The sequence below is a fragment of the Triturus cristatus genome, chromosome 10, assembly GCF_964204655.1.
Source record: "Triturus cristatus chromosome 10, aTriCri1.1, whole genome shotgun sequence".
NCBI lineage: Eukaryota > Metazoa > Chordata > Amphibia > Caudata > Salamandridae > Triturus > Triturus cristatus.
This window is the reverse complement of record NC_140593.1, coordinates 996,169,421-996,190,656: the sequence shown is the minus strand read 5'-3', so window position 1 is coordinate 996,190,656 and position 21,236 is coordinate 996,169,421. Positions and strand designations below refer to the sequence as shown.

The 21,236-nt window shown below is 47.3% G+C and overlaps 1 protein-coding gene across 1 annotated transcript in view; it reads right to left on the bottom strand.

Moving 5' to 3' along the window:
• ALKBH5 (alkB homolog 5, RNA demethylase) overlaps positions 1–21,236 on the bottom strand; it is a 115,917-nt gene that overhangs the window by 38,889 nt on the left and 55,792 nt on the right. The window contains exon 2 of the mRNA XM_085628971.1: positions 19,599–19,679. Within this exon, the coding sequence (XP_085485097.1) occupies positions 19,599–19,679 (81 nt within the window). The remainder of the gene's footprint in view (positions 1–19,598; positions 19,680–21,236) is intronic.

Genomic DNA, 21,236 nt, shown 5'->3' with positions numbered 1-21,236 from the left:
TGACTGGGGCAGAATGTCTGCACTGTCAGCATTCCGTCCATCATTTGTTTGTTGTAACGCTTTTCGCCCTAAGTGGGATGGGTATTCCCAGACGTGGGACCCGTGCTCACTACGCCACTGGAGTCAAGCTATCCTGGCTGATGACGGCTGATAGCCAGAAACCGGTCCTAGGATGCTTGATTCCGGTCCAGGGAAGACATGGCTTGGCAGTTCGGGCTGGACTGTTCCCATGAGGCACAGGGTCAAGAATGATTTGCATATGGCCATGTCTAAACTGGGGTGGTGTAGTGGGCAAAAGAACGATGGATTTAACCCAGATCTCTTGACTGGGGGAGAATGTCTGCATTGTCAGCATTCCGTCCATCATTTGTTTGTTGTAACCTCAAACAAGGCACGAAAGACTTGTCAACCTATATCACCACTTTTAGCAGATTGGTTACTGAGACGCATTGGCCAGAAGAGAAGAGAACCTCATTGTTTTATAGGGGTTTAAAAGACGAACTGAAGGACGTTCTGTCTCAAATAGTGAATCCCCCTAAAGACTGTGCTTCATTTATAGATTTAGTGGTAAAATTGGACCACCATTTAACAAAAAGAAAAGGTGAGAAGATGAAGGGGGATTATCCACGTCTTCTTTTTTCACGGACAGAAAAGAAAGACTAAAGATGTTAGCGAGCCGATGCAAATAGGGGGAATCAAAGGCCCTTTGTCTGCGGAGGAAAAAGAAAGTAGAAGGCTACATCTATGTCTGTATTGTGGTAAGGGAGGGCACTTCGCCAGAGAATGCACCTCCAAACCCAAGGCGGCCGTGAGCAGCATCAGGGGCCGTGGGGCCAGCGGAAAACTAACGGGCTTGGATAGTACGGAGACCACTAGTCCAGGCTTGTTCGTATCCCAGGTCTCACAGTTTGTAGCCCATACCCTCCCTCAAGTGCCCAAGCACTTCTCCATCTCTGTTGTCCTTCGATTACCCTCGCAACGCAGACAGTCTATGTCTATTTTGATAGACTCAGGAGCCACAGGCAACTTCTTAGACATCACGGTAGCAAAGACTCTTGGTTTAGACTTTATTCAAAAAAGACAACCTGAAAGAGTAAGGGCGGTGGATGGATCCGAATTATCCTCTGGTTTTATTTCGCATCACACTCCTGATCTGATCATGGTATGTGATAATGGACATTCGGAGGTTATATCTTTTGATCTAATCGACACCCCTGCCTTCGGGGCCATCCTAGGTGTGCCCTGGTTACAACAACATAATCCACATATAGACTGGGTGACCCGAAAGGTAACCTTACGATCCTCTTATTGTATAGTGCACTATTATAAGGAAACGGCTTTATGGCAAGGGCCTTTGTGCTGTGCCCTTTCTGCTTCTGAGTCTTTTGTACTCTCTATGGAATATAGCGAATTTGCAGGAGTCTTTGATGAAGTAAAGGCTACGGTTCTTCCTCCTTACAGGGCATATGATTGCCGAATTGATTTGATTCCGGGGGTTGAGTTACCTGTTAGCAGATTGTACGCCTTAACGGGACCAGAAACCAAGTATCTTCAGGATTATTTACAAGACATGTTGAAGAAAGGGTTTATACGCCCTTCTACCTCTCCTGTGTCTTCTCCTCTTTTTTTAATACCTAAGAGAGAAGGAGGTTTGAGAGCGAGTCTAGACTATAGGGCGCTAAACAAAGCCACGGTAAAAAACAAATACCCCCTTCCACTTATCTCCACTCTCTTGGATCAGGTGCGTAAGGCTAAAATTTTTACCAAGCTTGATTTGCGAGGGGCGTACCACCTGATTCGAGTAAGAGAAGGAGATGAGTGGAAAACTGCTTTTCGAACAGTCTTCGGATTATACGAATATTGTGTGATGCCGTTTGGCTTATGTAACGCCCCTGCGGCGTTCCAATTTTTTGTCAATGAAATTCTAAGAGAGTACCTTGACTTATTTGTTGTCTATATAGACGATATTCTTATATACTCACAAACGGAACAAGAACATGTGCAACATGTAAGATTGATATTACAACGTCTCTGTGACAATCACTTGTTTGCCAAGTTGGATAAATGCCTTTTCCACACTCAGAAGGTAGATTTCTTGGGATTTGTTATATCTCCTAACGGGATTCACATGGATCCTACCAAGGTGTCTGCTATCAACAGTTGGGCTAGTCCTACTACGGTTAGAGAAGTACAATCCTTTCTTGGCTTCGCTAATTTTTATAGGCGATTTATCCATCACTTCTCTGACTTAGTGGCCCCGATAACTAGGTTGTTGAAAAAAGGGGTAGTTTTTACATGGGACCAAGAGGCTGAGGCTGCTTTTAAGGCTTTGAAGACAAGATTCACTTCTGCCCCAATCATCAGACACGCTGACGAGACCCAACCATATTTTGTGGAAGCTGATGCCTCGCAGTATGCGGTGGGAGGAGTACTATCACAGAGAGACAGTAAGACGGGTACCCTTCATCCAGTGGCCTACTTTTCGAAAACCTTGACACAGTCAGAACAGAATTACACAATAGGAGAGAGGGAGCTCCTGGCTATAAAGCAGGCTTTTCAGGAGTGGTGGCATTACTTATTGGGTTCTCCCCATACCATCACAATCTATTCTGATCATAGAAACCTCCAGTTCTTTCGCTCTGCTAGAGCTCTTAACCCCAGACAGATGAGGTGGGTGTCCTTCTGTGAATTTGATTTTCTAATCACCTTTCGCCCGGGTGCGAAACATGGAAAAGCAGATGTTTTATCTAGATTGGGAAAGGACCATAGTTTGGTTGAGGAGGTTCCTGTACCCATCATACCAGAACATAAAATTGTAGCGGTGGGAGAAAAACAAGGAATAAACACTGACGCTTTCCTGTTACGACTCAAACAGGAACACAGCACGCTTGATAGAGAGGAATGGCTAGCTGATCCACGGAATACGATAATACAGGGTGTGTTCCACCACAAAGACCGTCTGTTTCTCTCCTCAGATGACACTCGTTCTATGATCATGAATTGGTGTCATACATTACCCATGGTGGCACATCCCGGAGGAGAAAAGACACTCCAGGTGTGTCAGAGGTGGTTTTGGTGGAAAGGAATGACCCAGGACGTATTAAACTTTGTTAAGGCCTGTCCTATCTGTGCCAGACAAAAACCCTTGCATTGTGCCCCTGCTTGTCTTTTGCGACCGTTACCACTCTCTGGGCGCCCATGGTCCACCATCAGCATGGATTTTGTCACTGATTTACCTGTTAGTAGGTGTTTCACAACTATACTAATTGTAGTGGATGTCTTATCTAAGATGGCGCATTTTATCCCTCTTAAAAAACTTCCTACTGCTATAGAACTCACAGAATGTCTTTATAGGACACATAGTAAAGCTACATGGATTGCCCTCAGTAATTGTATCTGACCGAGGCCCTCAGTTTATTTCTAAATTTTGTGGCAGGGGCTATGTCACGCTTTACATATAGACCACAGATTGTCTTCAGCTTACCATCCACAAACGAATGGTCAGACAGAAAGAACTAACCAGACCATGGAACAATTCCTACGATGCTTACTCAGTACCACTTCTGGCGACTGGACTCAAGCACTCCCGTTAGCAGAATTTGCTTATAATAACTCCACACACTCTGCCTCTGATGTTTCCCCTTTCTACTTTGACAGGTTATCATCCTAAATTCCTCCCGCTGCATTTGCCTCCCGAGTTAAGCAACATACCAGCTGTTACTGAACTTCATACCAATCTCAGGGCTATATGGGAACAGGCGAAACTAAAGCTAACAGAAGCCAAACAGCACATGAAAGAGAGCGCAGATAAACAGACGCCCTGCTCCAGTCTATGAGGTAGGAGATCAAGTCTGGCTTTCCACAAAAAATTTGAAATTACCTGGTCCACGAAAACTCCAACCTAGATATATTGGACCATTCCCCATAGTCCATGTCATTAATCCTGTCGCTATGAAACTAGAGCTACCCTCAGACATGCAAATACACCCTGTCTTTCATACTTCGCTTCTCAAGCCTTTTCTCCCTCCCTCTTGCCCTGACCCTCCTCCTCCTCCTATTCTTATTGAAGGGGAACTAGAGTATGAAGTACGACGTATTGTAGACTCCCGAAGATGTAGGGGAAAATTGCAATATCTGGTAGATTGGGTAGGATATGCCCCCGAAGATAGAACTTGGGAACCGGCTGAGAACATTCATGCTCCCCTGTTAGTGAGACGATTCCATGCACTACACCCCTCTAAGCCTAGACCTGCGAGGAGGCCGTTAGGGGGGAGAACTGTTAACAGTCTGGCTTCATGCACGCTTTCTGGGCTCGAGAACAAGCAAAAGACTACATGTCCCAGGATGCATTGCGATGGTTATCGCATGGTTTGCCTGCCCATGATGTGGTGAGACCAATCAGAGAACAGTTATAGTATATAATCACGCAGCCCCTTGTAACAGATGCTTCCCCTTTCATCCAGTTGAGGATCACGCCCCCTTGTTCGAGTACCTTGCGAGTCAAGTCACAGTTCACGGACTGCTAAAGGATTTTTCATCCGCCGCGTTTCCAGTTATCCTGCAAAGCACCTGAGTCCTGCTCACGTCCCCGCCTTCCAAGACCCCACCTCGGAGAATTGTACTTGCCTTCGCGATCCCGCCTGTGAACCTCTGCCCCCGCCTTCACAATTAGCTACAACCAAAAAGACTGCCATCGGCTCCGTAGCAGAGATCTGACCTCATGCACCCGCAGTGTTTGTTCTTCACGAAAACGATATTGGCGTTACCGGCAGAGCCAGGAAGAGCGCTGAACAGAGACTGCACTTTCAGTTAAGTTCTCCCTGCCGGAGTTCCCGACTTTTTTCAGTTTATCACTTTAAGAACATGGTGGATTCAATTCTTTTATTGATGCTTCTCGTTGCTAATAAGCGCTGACGAGCGCGTTATCAAACCTATGGACTGTAACGAACATCAGTATCAGAGACATCAATCCCAGTGGGGAATATTATTAATTTGAACAAACTTTAATCATTCACAGCAAGTTGTTTATCGCTGGTTATCCCCTCTTTTGTTCTCCAGCAACTACTTGAACTCTCTTGTAGCTTGAAAGGAATTGTTGGATTTATTATCCGGTCATTGAACTCCCGCTGATAAGTCAGAGCCCCACAGAATCCTCTAGTCAGCGTAGAGTCTGGGTGAAGAGTGTAAGTATGGGCAGGCATAACATCGGATAGGTCGTAGTTTCTTGTTTGTTACACTGATTACTTTGGTGGGATAGCTATAACCTTATATCGGTCTGTTCTCTCTCTTTTCTGCAGGGGTCCTTGAATCTCCCCGTCATGGTCTTGGTGATCCTTTCCAGTCTCTCCACTCCCTGGGGGCTTTGAATATCTTCAGTATATACTAGCTGGAGGTGTCATAGCGCTGAGGGAAGGAAGACGCGTTATCTTCGCTCCCGTGGATTTGGCACAACTAGTAATCCAACCACAGCCTGACAACAAGGAAGTAAGCATTACAAAACTGCAGCTTATCATCCTTGTCAAAATGTATTAATACAAAGATTGAACAGGACATTGAAGGACTGTGCACAATTGGTGCATCAGAATGCTTTGGAATAGAGTGAAAAGTCAAGAAAATATTGTGGATGTATAGTTCATTCCCTTGATTGCTAACTGAGGAATCACCATCTAATCTGATTATGGGATGGGTCTCAGGCATAGGAGTGTCTACACCGTGAATGGGCAGGTGCCCAGGTAAGGTTATGGGTAAAGAAAAGTTGGCTTAAGTAGTAAAACTGAAAGAATATAAATACTCCGAGATAATGACAGGTTTTGGGTTGTGAGGAAGTAGTTCTGCAAGGTGGGCAATTGGTTCCGTATAAAACTAGGTCCTACAAGATGGGGGGTGCGAAAATGGTCAAAGCTGATGTGAATGGAAACAGTTCATGGGAACTCTGATTGTGGAAGGTGGGAACTGATGTGAACATGAGGAGGCCCATTGCAATGAGGGAGAATTAGAGAAGAGTGGTAGTATACAGAAGAGTGGTAGTATACAGAAGAGCTGTTGACTGTGGTACGACAAAAACGTTTTAGGCTTGTTTAAAGCACAAAAAGATTTCATAGGTGTTAGACCTGTCTGCTTCTGAGAGTCCCCTCACACCATGATTTATTTTGTTCCCCCGTGCCTCCTAAAATTTGTCGCTTTTTATTTGTCTACCAGGACCTTTTTGTGTGTTGTCCCATGGGGCTAGATGCTCCTTGACGCTCAGTTGCTCACCAAGTTCCTGGCACCTATGTACAAGGCGCCTGACGGAACCGGTGGCATTACACACTGAAGTTGTCAACCCTAAAATGGTGGACACCATTGTCCCCTATGAGAGTGACTCCCATTGGAGTCCTTCTGACCTCTGACCCTTTGGAGGTTTTGGCACACTCTGTGTAACCTGCAAACCTGACAGGAATCCCTCAGAAGTTACAAGTACACAAAATGGCTGCCTTAGGAAGCCCAGTATGGTGGCTCCTAATGACCAAAAAGACACCTTGGAAGGGCCATGTCATTGACACAGCCAGGGAAGGTTCTAGAACCTTCTGGCTCGTGCGGGCACCCCAGGGCACTGGCTATAAAAGGCCCAGTCCCTGGCGGCCATGAGGAGAAAAAGTGGAGAAGAGAAGAAACATAGAAGAGGACTTGACACCAGATTGACACCTGCCCTGTTATCATCCCCCCCCCCCCCCCCCCCCCGAGGCAGCTGATAGCGCAGGCCGAAGTACAGCCGAGGTTGTTGGCGTGGACCCTGACTGGCGTTCCAGTCAGAAGCGCGAGCAGTGACCTCTCGCCTTCAGCGAGTGCCCAATTGCCCCTCAGAGACTTTGGCCATAGTTAGAGCCTCCCCGCCTTCCCCAGTGGTGAGATCGCGACTGCGACCCTTGACAGGGCCCCTTCAACTTAAGTGCCTCCTGGCGGGCGTTCGGACGTCTCCGAACCCACCGCCGTCGAAGCGCTGATCGTGGACAGAAGGTGAGGTGCTGCGCTGGGGCGGGGAAAGGCTGGCCTTCATTTGGGCGAGAGTACCGTCTCTGCCCTGCCCGACTGACTTGGGGACTGTTGTTGTGGGCGGGAGCCCCCCCGTGAGTGAGATCGGAGGGAGGATCGCGGAGCCCCTGGAACCCCCCTTCGCCCTTGGGAGAAGGGCCATACTGACTGGAGCGCTTACTGGCGCAGCTAAAGTGAGGTGGGACCGTCTCTTCCCCTGAAGTTGCCGCATTGTTCCGGGACTGAGGTGCGGCTCCAATTTTGAACTGTGCGCGCAGGTAGTTTGACCCCTCCGGCAGCCCGTTCGACGGTCTGAGGACTCGTGAACTGAAGCTGCCTTCGGAGACCCCGCCTGCGTTGACAGAAGCGCACAGACTCCTCCGGCCGCAGCAGTATTAAACCGGCTGGCCGCGGAGTGTAATTGCCGTAGTCATTGTATGTCTTTATCTTCCAGATACACGCGTAATATGCTTTAAGTGCAACTAAAGGATTATCACGAGTATCTTGTGCCCAGAGAGCCCGAACCCGTGAACACTTCAAAAACTGTAAGAGCGCGCATTCCGCATTAAATGGCAATCTAAATGTGTTTACCCTGAAAGTGATTAATTGGTGGCAGCGATACCAGTATGACCCTGAGATATTTATGTGAAACGATCGGTATCTAACTTGCTATGCAACTGTGATGTTTTGCTGATATTTATTCCAGTCATTGCTGATATTTATTCCAAATGTATTGAATCCTGATATTTATCCAGTATATTTATTTGAGTCCAACCATTTATTCCTACGCAACCAGTACACAGCTAATCAAACCCATGTAAGAAAGGTGAATGTGATTAACTAATTGAACTTCTTCCAACCCAGAGAACTTTTACATAAACGAAACGTATTTTTCTATAACAGTGGTGTGGTGTCCTTCTTTTTATGTGGTGTGCAGGGAGTTATTATTTGGTCATAGCCGGCTTAACACAACAGCCTTCTACCGCCTTGTCACTCGAGCCAAGCTACCCCCCTTTGTGCTGGGCTTGCCCATCGCAGGTCCAACATAAAATTGGTGGCAGCGGTTGGGATTACGAGCCGTGCCGTTGTGAACCTCATAATAATTCAGTGTGCATCACAGGTACACACCCGGAGTATTCTCCCAGCGGCCTTCTAATTCTGGGATTTTGTTTTTTTAAATTCTTTCCTGGAGGTGGGTGGAGGTGATCCTCAGAGAAAGTTCCTATCTTCATAACCTACTTCGGGGTGGTGGTCCACCCTTTCAACTGACAAAAATGGAATTCAAAATGTCAGAGCTGGAGACATATACTGTGGCACAGCTCAGGGAGTTCTGTCAGGAAAGGGGAGTGTTCGTTAGGCGAGGAGCCAAGAGAGAGGAGCTCCGTACTAGTCTGCGAGCCTGGGTGGAAGCACACACGGAGGGAACGGTGGAGGAGGAGTAATCAGACAGGGAAACTGTCAGGGAGATGATTACAGAATGTCCCCTGGGGGTGGGTGCGATTTCTATCAGCCCCAAGGTAGCCTCACGGGAGGGCAGTAGTGTGTCATCAAGAGGGTTATCAGAAACCGAGTTAGCCGACAGGAGAGAGGAAAGACAGTTAAGGTGGGAGTTGGCCAAGCTGGAGATGGAAGGGAGGAGGATGGAACATGAGTTCAAGCTACGAGAACTCGACCTCAAGACCATTAACAATACTCCGGGGGGTGTCGAGTCCAAGGAAATTGCCAGGGAGCCCAGGCCCCATTTACCAAAGGACGTAGTCGCCAGTTATTCCGCTGGGGACGACATAGCCAAGTGGCTGGCAGCCTATGAGGTCTCCTTAAGAGCCCATGGGATCCATGAGAAGCACTGGGGTGGTGGATTATACCGGTACATGCCTCCGACAGGAAGGGATGCCCTATTGGCCCTAGACCAGGAGGAACAGGTAGACTACCCCGCTCATTAGGAAGTTTGGGTTGACCCCGGAGAAATACCGGCAAAGGTTTAGGGGTAGCCACAAGCTGAGCTCACAAAATTGGGTTGACTTCCTGGATTTTGCCAAGAAAGCCCTGGAAGGGTGGGTCCAAGGTAGTGAGGTGGAGGACTATCAAGGGTTGTATGACTTAATCCTCAAGGAGCATCTACTCGAGAAATGCCTTCCCGAGCTGAGGCAACACCTGGTAGACAGCAAACTTACTTGCCCCCGTAAGCTTGCTGAGGAGGCGGACATTTGGGCAAGTAACCGAGTGTCCACGAAGGGGACTGGAGGAGATTCTCAGAAGTCCGGACAGGGCGCTCCCCTAAGGAAAGAGGGGGGAGATAACAAGAAACAGGAGTTCTCCAAAGGCCCCCAAAATAACTTTAAGGGGAAAAACACCTTTTCCAACTCTAAGGCTAACCCGCAGAAGAACCCTAACCCTGGCCAGAGTCAGCAGCCAAGGGTTGTCCATTGCTTTGAGTGCGGTGGTATTGGACATTACAAAGGAGACCCGAAATGCCCAAAGAGACCACCCCCTCCCGCTGGAGGAAAGGCCCCGGGAGTCGCTAGTGTAGCGCTCGGGGAGGAGATGCCCTTAAGTGAGGGAAGGGAGTGGGCGGGAGTCACCTTAGTGTCCCTGGGTGATCGGGAGATGGTTCCAAAGATCCAGGTGCCCTCGAATACTACCAAGTATGGGCAGTGGGTCACCATCAATGGCCATAGAGGGGGAAGCTCTGAGAGATACAGGAGCCAGTATGACTATGGTAAGGAGTCAACTGGTGTCCTCGGAGCAGGTGGTTCCGGGCGTACTTCATCCAGCCGCACTGGCTGACGGCAGAATGGGCCACTATCCTGTGGCCGAGGTTCCCTTTGAGTGGGGAGGGGTTGCAGGTCCACTTCGAGTCGCCGTAAGCCCCGCCGTGCCAGTCGATTGTTTGCTGAGCAATGATATGGAGCACAATGCTAGGAAGGAGGTGGAATACCGGACCCATTCGGAGATGCTGGGTACACCTGATTGGGCCTGTGTGAGTACCAGGTCGGCAACTGCTCGGGAAGAGAAGTCGCAGGGGTCGGAGTCTGGAACAATGGCCCACCCCGTAGCTGCTGATGAGGGAGCATGCCGAGGACAGGAGGAGCCTGCCTCGACGTCCGTGCCCCGTGAGACGGATAGGCCACCTACGGAGGTGGATCCGGAGTCCACGGAGGAGGACATGGTTCCGTTGGAGAACTTACCTATCCCCGCTGATTGGCGAGTGGAGGGAGGTCCGTCCAGGGAGGAACTGAGCAGGGGACAAAGGGAATGTCCCACCCTCAAGGGTCTGAGGCAACAGGCTGAAGCCCAAGCAGCGGGTAACGAGTCTGGGAACTATTGTATTTACTGGGAGGATGGCCTCCTCTACAGTGAACCCAGGGCGCCAGTGCACGGATTGTCACGGGCCCTGGTAGTCCCACAGTGTTACCGAGCCTTCCTGTTAGAGTTGGCTCATGAGATTCCCTTGGCAGGACACTTGGGTCAGGACAAGACCTTTGCCAGGCTTGTCCCCCACTTTTATTGGCCTCGAATGAGGGTGGCGTCCGACGCATATTTTCGGTTGTGTGCGTCATGCCAAGCCAGTGGGAAAACAGGGACGAAGCTGAAGGCTCCCCTGGAACCACTTCCCGTCGTTGGCACCCCCTTTGAAAGGGTGGGCATCGACATTGCTGGGCCCTTAGATCCACCGACAACATCCGGTCACAGGTTTATCTTGGTACTGGTGGATCATGCCACAAGGTATCCAGAGGCAATTCCTCTGAGAACCATCACTGCACCGGTGGTGGCAAAGGCCCTGATGGGGATCTTTACCCGAGTGGGTTTCCCCAAGGAAGTTGTGTCTGATAGGGGGACCAACTTCATGTCAGCATACATGCGGGCAATGTGGAAGGAGTGTGGAGTGACCTACCGGTTCACCACTCCTTATCACCCACAGGCCAATGGCCTTGTGGAAAGGTTCAACAAGACGTTGAAGGGTATGATCAGAAGTCTACCCGAAAGCCTGCGGAGGAAATGGGACGTCCTCCTACCCTGCTTACTTTTTTCCTACAGGGAAGTGCCACAAAAGGGAGTGGGCTTTAGCCCCTTCGAGCTTCTGTATGGGCACCCTGTACGTGGACCTCTCAGCCTGGTGAGGGACTCATGGGAAAAGTCTCCCCGGAAAGTTCCCCAGGACGTGGTGAGCTATATGCTGGCCTTCCGGAGCCAAATGGCTAAGTTGTGGAAGCAAGCTTCTGACAACTTGGAAGCCAGCCAGGCAGTGATGAAAGCGTGGTAAGACCACAACGCTCACCCAGTGGAGCTGGAGCCTGGACAGAAGGTGTGGGTGATGGAACCGGGAGAGCTAAGCGCTCTTCAGGACCGTTGGACAGGCCCATATGAGGTATTGGAAAAGATGGGCAAGTCTACCTACCTGGTGGACGTCAAGACCCCACGGCATCCACGTCGGGTGCTGCATGCCAATCGCCTCAAGCCCCACTATGAGAGGCCCGAAGTCATGTTGATCCTGGTGACTGATGGATCGGAGGAAGAGGACACTGAGCCTCTCCCCGACCTGTTGGCGTCTCAAGAAAAGGATGGGTCATTGGAGGGAGTGAAACTCTCACCATCCCTAACTCCGGAGCAGCAGGAGGAATGCCGCCAGGTCCTGGGGTCATTCTCTCCTCTGTTCTCCCTTGTCCCGGGTAAGACCCATCTGTGTGTTCATGACGTGGACACCGGCGACAGCCCACCTGTGAAGTCTAAGTCTTACCGGCTGTCAGACAAGGTGAAGGCCAGCATCCGAAGTGAAGTAGCTAAGATGCTGGAGCTCGGAGTTATTGAACCTTCAAATAGCCCTTGGTCTAGCCCGGTGGTTTTAGTTCCTAAAGCTGCACCACCTGGCACCACGCCAGAATTGCGATTCTGCGTGGACTATCGAGGACTTAATTCGGTCACGAAGACCGATGCTCATCCGATCCCTCGGGCGGATGAACTAATTGACCGGTTGGGAGCTGCCCAATATCTGAGTACCATGGACCTCACAGCAGGGTACTGGCAGATTCCTATGACTGGTGGAGCGAGGGAAAGGTCAGCCTTCTCCACACCTGATGGACACTACCAGTTCTGTGTGATGCCCTTTGGGCTCAAGAACGCTCCTGCAACCTTCCAGCGGCTGGTGAACATGATCCTCACTGGGAAGGAATCCTTCTCTGCTGCTTACCTTGACGACATTGCTGTCTTCAGTAGCAGTTGGGAGGATCACTTGCAGCACCTGCAAGACGTTCTCCAGGCCCTGGAACAAGCTGGTCTGACGATCAAGGCCAGCAAGTGTCAGATTGGGCAGGGTCGGTGGTGTACTTAGGTCACTTGGTGGGCCGGGGAACGGTGCAACCCCTTCAGGCAAAGATTGAGGCAATCGTGGCCTGGGAACCCCCCCAAGACCCAGACTGAGGTCCGAGCCTTCCTGGGCCTCACAGGTTACTACAGACGGTTCGTGAAGGGGTATGGCACTATCGTGGCTCCCCTTACTGAACTCACGGCCAAGAAGCAACCCAGGAGAGTCATCTGGACCGAGGCTTGCCAACGAGCCTTCGACACTCTGAAACAGGCATTGTGCAACGCTCCAGTTATGAAGGCTCCAGACTTCTCGAAGGAATTCATTGTTCAGACAGATGCATCCGACATTGGCATTGGGGCGGTGCTATCGCAACTCAATGAAGAGGGTCTGGATCAGCCCGTGATCTTCCTGTCACGGAGACTACTTCCCCGGGAACAGAGATGGAGTACCATTGAGCGGGAAGCCTTTGCGGTGGTCTGGGCACTGAAGAAGCTGCGACCATACCTGTTTGGTTCGCACTTCCTGGTTCAGACAGACCACCGACCCCTTCGTTGGCTCATGCAGATGAAGGGGGAAAACCCAAAACTGTTGAGGTGGTCTATCTCCCTACAGGGAATGGACTTTCGGGTGGAACATCGGCCCGGAGCTGACCACGCCAATGCAGACGGTCTCTCCAGGTATTTCCGCCTTAGTGTTGAGGACTCCCAAGGGGTTGGGTAGCTCTCCCCACTTTCAGCTTGGGGGGGGGGGCGTGTTAGACCTGTCTGCTTCTGAGAGTCCCCTCACACCATGATTTATTTTGTTCCCCCGTGCCTCCTAAAATTTGTCGCTTTTTATTTGTCTACCAGGACCTTTTTGTGTGTTGTCCCATGGGGCTAGATGCTCCTTGACGCTCAGTTGCTCACCAAGTTCCTGGCACCTATGTACAAGGCGCCTGACGGAACCGGTGGCATTACACACTGAGGTTGTCAACCCTAAAATGGTGGACACCATTGTCCCCTATGAGAGTGACTCCCATTGGAGTCCTTCTGACCTCTGACCCTTTGGAGGTTTTGGCGCACTCTGTGTAACCTGCAAACCTGACAGGAATCCCTCAGAAGTTACAAGTACACAAAATGGCTGCCTTAGGAAGCCCAGTATGGTGGCTCCTAATGACCAAAAAGACACCTTGGAAGGGCCATGTCATTGACACAGCCAGGGAAGGTTCTAGAACCTTCTGGCTCGTGCTGGCACCCCAGGGCACTGGCTATAAAAGGCCCAGTCCCTGGCGGCCATGAGGAGAAAAAGTGGAGAAGAGAAGAAACATAGAAGAGGACTTGACACCAGATTGACACCTGCCCTGTCCCCCCCCCCCCCCCCCCCCCCTGAGGCAGCTGATAGTGCAGGCCGAAGTACAGCCGAGGTTGTTGGCGTGGACCCTGACTGGCGTTCCAGTCAGAAGCGCGAGCAGTGACCTCTCGCCTTCAGCGCCTGGCCAGCGAGTGCCCAATTGCCCCTCAGAGACTTTGGCCGTAGTTAGAGCCTCCCCGCCTCCCCCAGTGGTGAGATCGCGACTGCGACCCTTGACAGGGCCCCTTCAACTTAAGTGCCTCCTGGCGGGCGTTCGGACGTCTCCGAACCCACCGCCGTCGAAGCGCTGATCGTGGACAGAAGGTGAGGTGCTGCGCTGGGGCGGGGAAAGGCTGGCCTTCATTTGGGCGAGAGTACCGTCTCTGCCCTGCCCGAGTGACTTGGGGACTGTTGTTGTGGGCGGGAGCCCCCCCCGTGAGTGAGATCGGAGGGAGGATCGCGGAGCCCCTGGAACCCCCCTTCGCCCTTGGGAGAAGGGCCATACTGACTGGAGCGCTTACTGGCGCAGCTAAAGTGAGGTGGGACCGTCTCTTCCCCTGAAGTTGCCGCATTGTTCCGGGACTGAGGTGCGGCTCCAATTTTGAACTGTGCGCGCAGGTAGTTTGACCCCTCCGGCAGCCCGTTCGACGGTCTGAGGACTCGTGAACTGAAGCCGCCTTCGGAGACCCCGCCTGCGTTGACAGAAGCGCACAGACTCCTCCGGCCGCAGTAGTATTAAACCGGCTGGCCGCGGAGTGTAATTGCTGTAGTCATTGTATGTCTTTATCTTCCAGATACACGCGCAATATGCTTTAAGTGCAACTAAAGGATTATCACGAGTATCTTGTGCCCAGAGAGCCCGAACCCGTGAACACTTCAAAAACTGTAAGAGCGCGCATTCCGCATTAAATGGCAATCTAAATGTGTTTACCCTGAAAGTGATTAATTGGTGGCAGCGAAACCAGTATGACCCTGAGATATTTATGTGAAACGATCGGTATCTAACTTGCTATGCAACTGTGATGTTTTGCTGATATTTATTCCAGTCATTGCTGATATTTATTCCAAATGTATTGAATCTTGATATTTATCCAGTATATTTATTTATTAGAGTCCAACCATTTAATCCTACTCAACCAGTACACAGCTAATCAAACCCATGTAAGAAAGGTGAATGTGATGAACTAATTGAACTTCTTCCAACCCAGAGAACTTTTACATAAACGAAACGTATTTTTCTATAACAGTGGTTTGGTGTCCTTCTTTTTATGTGGTGTGCAGGGAGTTATTATTTGGTCATAGCCGGCTTAACACAACAGCCTTCTACCGCCTTGTCACTCGAGCCAAGCTACCCCCCTTTGTGCTGGGCTTGCCCATTGCAGGTCCAACAATAGGACAACCAAAATGTTCACTCACAGATGGCACTTATACTTAACTAAGTGTTAAATATTTATCCATTTAAGTATTACTTACTGTCAGGTAAGCGGTTATTGAATTTGGTTATATGAATGTAAAACACATTTACTGATAATTCTTAGTAAGGAGTTAGGAATGAGTTCTATTTCAGTGGGCTTTTGATTATAGAACTTGGAAGATAGAATGTATACAGATGAGGCGTAGAAGGTGCAGCGGTGGAGAAAACTGGTGTCAGGTGGAGATCACCACCAAGGCTGACGTGTTGCATGTTTCTGATGAATAAGCATGTTTGAAGGAAAAAGGCTTTAGGGTCTACTTCAGACAGAGCAAACCTAAGAAAAGCACAAAAACAATAGCTTCTTATCATTGTTAGCAGAAACGGAGTTAGAAGAACACATGTAGTGTTGGGAATATTTAAGACCAACACAAAATCTCAGTTTCTTAAATTGATTAGGTTTGTGAAACTTCACCTCATTTAACCCCATGCACTATTAACATACTTGTATGGGAATTGCCATAGTAGGACTCTTTTCAGCTTCCCTGCCCGGGTACAGCAAGGTTCTTTAATGTCAGTCTTGGAGGGTCAGATCCATGTCAGATTTTAAGCATAGCTCACAAGTTCCAATCGTAGTCTAGCACAGTGAGCTATGAACTGCCATCAAAGAGCTGCAGGCAAACTGCACAGTACAAGTTAGTAAGTTATGCTTTTTCCCAGTCTTTCATTATCCAGATGCTGCTAAAACGGTTTGTTTGGGTAGAAATAAATCCTTATTATTAAAATCAATGCTTCCTGGGTGTGGGGTTCCCTCCTGGCTCCCTCCGTGAACTGGCCTTTCCTCCCCCCTCCCCCCCGCTCCGGGGGGGGATTAGCCTCCCTGTCCCCTCTTCTGCCTTCCCTTTATGTGACCTTTGCCCCCCCCCCCAGTTTCTTCCCCCCCGCCCCTGCCTCTCCCCCTTCCCCTTCCTCCTCCCCCTCCCCCTCGGTACAGACCCCCCCCCCCCCCCCCCAAGCTGGGGGCAACAGAGCTGGGTGGACACCTGCCGCTACTACATCGGAGGGGGTGCTTCACCCGTGAAACGGCACCAATGTTTTTAGTTAGTTTTGGGTTGGGGGGAGGGGGGTGGTTGTGGGGTAGGGCTATATTGAGTATTGTACTGTTCTGCTCTCTGTAGGTGCATGACAAACCACTCAGGGTGCGGGCTACTGGTCTCGTTTGCTTACACTCATTGACAATGTTGGAAATGCAGTGGCGCATTGCTGAGGTGGTGGATCTTTGTCACTTTGATATCAGATTGTAGACCTTTTGGTTTTTGTTTACCGTAAAATGCACAGAGGACACATGGATACCGGATGTAAATGTGATTGCTTTTGTCTGATGCGCAATAAAGATATTTTCAACAACAAAAAAAAATTAAAATCAATGCTAATCCCTGTGTTATATTCTGAATCCTGAGTTTCTGCTTCTCCAGACCAAGCACTCTTAAAAAATACCTACCAGTATGGATGACATGTGAATCCTACACCTTGTAGTCCCCTTCGCCTTATGTAACATTTTCTATTCACTGATTTACACACTTATGATTCATGGTCTCTCCTTGTGTGTGATGTAAAGTGCTATTACACCCTACAGTGGTATGGGAGGTGCTATAAAATAAATTAAATACATGTGACAGTGGGGCTATGGAGAGATGAGAGGCACTGTTGGAGGGTAGTAGTGAGGGAATCATTGAAGATTGTAAATCAGTGAAGATTGACAAAAGATTGTTGTATCCTGGTGCATAGTAAGGTCATTGTTTACTATGCTTTAAAAGCTAATACAATTTAATATATAATGACAAATGTGTTGTAAAATGCACCATTTCCCCCCAAATTTTCAATTTAAATAACCATTACATTTGCATAGACATACAGTTTTACTGATAAAACTAAACATGAGAAACAATACGGTGCAGAAATGGCATGATCTAGTGTATTTATTTGTTTTGTTCATATTAAAATCTTTCCAGCACGCTTTAGAATTACAAAAAATGTTTTTGCTTTGCGCTTTCCCGATTCTGGTATATTCTGAAATATTTGTAAATTTTCATTTACACATTTAAATTTTGTTGTTTTCTAGAAAAAGCATTTCCTTTCACACACTCAGATTGTCACATAAATCCTCTCACTTTGAAGGCAAGAGAAAGAAAAGTAAACACCAAGCTCCTTAGGAAGACAGAGCCTAACATTTGACCTCTGTCTTTGAATGCACGGCAAATGAGACAAAATAAGAACACATTTTAAAGACCTGTATACAGAAAGCAAGCACTCGTGGAACAAAACAGTAAACAGGCTATGCTCCATGGGAGTGACCAAGACATACTGGACAGCCTAAAACAAATAAGGTGAGAAAATAAAAAGCAAGCAAATGTAAGCCATAAACCACAAAGCCAATGGTAAGCAATGGGTGGAATTCATTCTTAGTTCAGCTTTCAGAATTTCCCCAAGACGTCTTTAGCAAACAAGACAGCTACGCTGCCTGGTAGGCTTCTACCTAAAACTTTGCAAAAGTGTACAAAATAAATGCTTGAGGACACAGGAAGCACAAAATAATTTACGTTACCACTTAGTGGCTACAAAAAAGATTTTTGGGGTACCTTGTGCTTGGCTATCCATTACTAAGATATCAAGGCATTTCTCATGCTTGGACAGCTGAGCATTCTAAGGTGATGGTTTAGACAGCACTTTTTTTGAAGGCATGAAATCCATAATGTCTTCTAGCACTTTCATTTACAACAAACTTGTTGTAAAATGCGGGATACGTTTCTTTTGGATAATGGGTTGTATTAGGAGGTGCTTTGAGGTCTGCAGATGCGAACCTCTAACTGCACCGATTGTTCCCATTTTTAGCTTTTAATTCCAAAAATGCATGTGGAATCAAAGAAACAATATATAAACAAATTTGGAAAGTAATATGCAAATAGCTGCTCAGGAGCGCTCACTGGATTTCAATTGGTTCTAATTGATAACTTTGTGGCCACTTCATGTCCATCCAAGTGAACTGCATCAGAGAGGTCATATTGGTGGTAGGGACTGAAACATGTTATGGCAACAATTGCAGCACAGTGACCCTACCATGGAGCAGCAACTGGAGGGCTGTAGTCTGCAGATGCCACCTACACAAGGCGAGACTTCTCCCTGCACATTGTTTTCAAAGGACGCTTGAGATGGTCAAGAACAGCATTTCGTATGGGTGATGAGAAAGAGGTAGCCTGCCCGTGGAAAGTGATGCAATGAATAAGTGCCTCAGGGCGGGTGTTCCGGATGTCAATCCTCAAAGTAGAAGAGATTCCCCTAAGAAGCTTTTTTACCTGACTACTTCTGAAAAAGTAATAGGCTTTTACGGATGATGGTTTAAGCACAACCTTGGCGTGGGAGAGTCACAGAGGAGGAATAGCAGGATATTTCTGGCCATAATCCCAAGAATCTATTGCTACATAATGCAATCTTTTTCAGCCTCAATACAGGCTCTCATATGAAAAAGCAGGGACTGGAAAGACAGGGGTTAGGAGCTGCAATTGACAGAAAATGGCGAGGGTCAACTTTAAAAAAAAAAAAAACACATCTCAAAGTCTGGCTGCTGGCACTTTGAGCAACACAGGAGTGCACAGGCCAGTCAGTGTGGAGCAGGAACAAATGGTAAATTAATTTACATAAGGCACAAATTGGAGCGCTTCTGACGAGGGCTTAAAATCCTTAATATTTTGAATTCATCTGCTGCAGGAAAAGGGGGGGGGGGGGTGAGGAGTTGATTTGGGGTACACTTCTGGGAAGAGCTGTGTGGTAGAAAATGGAGAGGGGTGAGCAGCGATGTTAAAAAAACATAAGTGACAAAAAAAAGTTAAGCAGGATCAGTAAGGGTGTGGGGAACAGCATATAGGGAAGAGGGCAAGAAAATACAAACTTTCATGGAGTGGAATGTCTAAGAATAGAAGTCATTCAATCAGAAAGATGGTAAAGCGGTTATTCTACTGGGGTGGGTTTCGAAAACTACATCTTAACTCCAACTCTTAATTTTTTTATTGTTGTGGAGTACAAGATGTTCTTACTATCGTGACTACTGTAATCAGTGAGGTCAGGAAATCTTTTGGTTTCCAGAACCCCTTCACTTTCTGCTCACTATATGTTACTATGTTTTCTCATGTTTATTGAATAGGTATATAAATACAATATGTTTCATTGGGACAATAATACACCCAACGCTGATTGCAGTTTTGTGGTTATGGTTTTATATTTTCCAGGACAGGGACCATTGTCTCTAATAATATAATGCTACTGGAGTGGGACAAACACAAGAAGGTAAAAGAAAGCCATTGAATAAAGAACCAAGCAAATGAGACTGGCAAGAAAGCCAAAAAATGGAAAGCAACAGTCTGACCCAAAGCCAACTCCAAGTATTGGCATTGTACACAATGGCCGTTTACTGACAGATAGCTCAATAGTTACTTTCTGCCCATTTTTTGCAACAAAAAGAGATAAACTTAGTAGAGATAAACTTACTTTCGTAGTATAATGACAGCTCTTCTTTCTTTGATATCCTGTGGTCGAATGCAGTGGGTAATTTCATCAGCTGCATATCCACTGGGGAACATAAAAAAGAAATAGCTTGAATGAAAAGGGTCTTAAAAGCTACTATCTCCTAAAAGAACATACTTCAAAGATTCTAAATCTCTAATCTATGTTCCAGTGATTTTTAACTCCATTTTGCTTACTCACTGCAAATCAAAAAAAAATATATATACATTGCACCTACAATGCTACAACTTTGCAACTTGAATCCAGCATGAGAATACATTCCTTGAGTTATGTTTTTATATAGAGCTTATGCCACTGAGGAGCCACATCAAAAAGCAAAGGGTTGGGTTTAAACTTGGGGATACTTATAGAAATGAGCCAGGAGTTCTTTTGCAGTGATATTTTAGGATAATACTGTTTTTATATACAGTTTGAACAAATGACAGTCGTTTTTATTCTGCAAAGGCAATTTAGTGGAATCACAATGGAATAGACGTGTGTTTTTAATGACCGACACCATTAAAAAAACAAAAACTCAAACTGCACAAATTAATTTCAAACAGACAATAACAGTATGTAATGAAGTATCAATCTATATTCAATTTAATTATAGATAGTGTTATTTGTTAAAAGACAAATACCATGCTAGATTTTACTCAACCATACCACAGTAAAGAACTTCTGGCAGCAGGGTAGGCCCATTTTACCTTCTCGCTTTTACAGACTGGTAGAATAGAATATTTTGAATAGAACACACCCAATGGGAATTCATCATTTTAGCCACAATCAATCCTATTTATGTCAACAGTTCAAATATTCAGTCTTCTTCGTACCATCTCAAGTTTATGTACTTGGGGAGCCAGCCAAGAGAAGCTCACACTTCCAACTTCCCCAAACTTTAGCCTTCAATTTTAAATTTGGTTCTGCCAATGTGACTAACATGTCCAAGATGTAGATCAACCCCAGAAAGGGAATCATCAATGAAGTAACAGTTTAAACTTTATGAGGCGAGTAGTTACTTCATAGAAGTCATGAACAGGAAGCCTTAAATACTATTTCTGTACTGATGCATCCCTGGTCAGTTCTGAAAGAGATGCTAGTCTAGAATAGCACTGGACAAGTCTAACATCAGGCTACCAGATGGTACTGGTTCACTGGAAGTGCTTACTCATGCTCCTCTCCAATTGCAATGAACTGCGGAGAATGCAAATTTTCTTTTGCCATGCCAGGAGTGTATTTTTTGACCGGCAGGTTACATTTAAATGTATACCCAGCTTCACACCTGTGACATATGTAAAAACTTCCCACAGTTTAATGTTTAAGATCTATGGTTTTCTCAATATGAAAGTCTGGCACTGAAATCAGAAGGCCCATTTATACGAAGAATGGCAACATGGTCAGATCACTCCAAGACCCCAGGTGACTTTACAACTTCCCAGCTGAACTACTAAAATATGAACAACTTATTTTTTTTGCCAGTAGTTAAACAGCTAAATTAGTGAAACTGTTGAATATAAATTGCTGCAATACAAGTGGTGTAGCATCTATTCTCTCTGACATATTAAAATTTGGAAGCTAGAACCCAGGTCATGCTAGTAAACAGCGGCAGCTAGGGTCAGACAC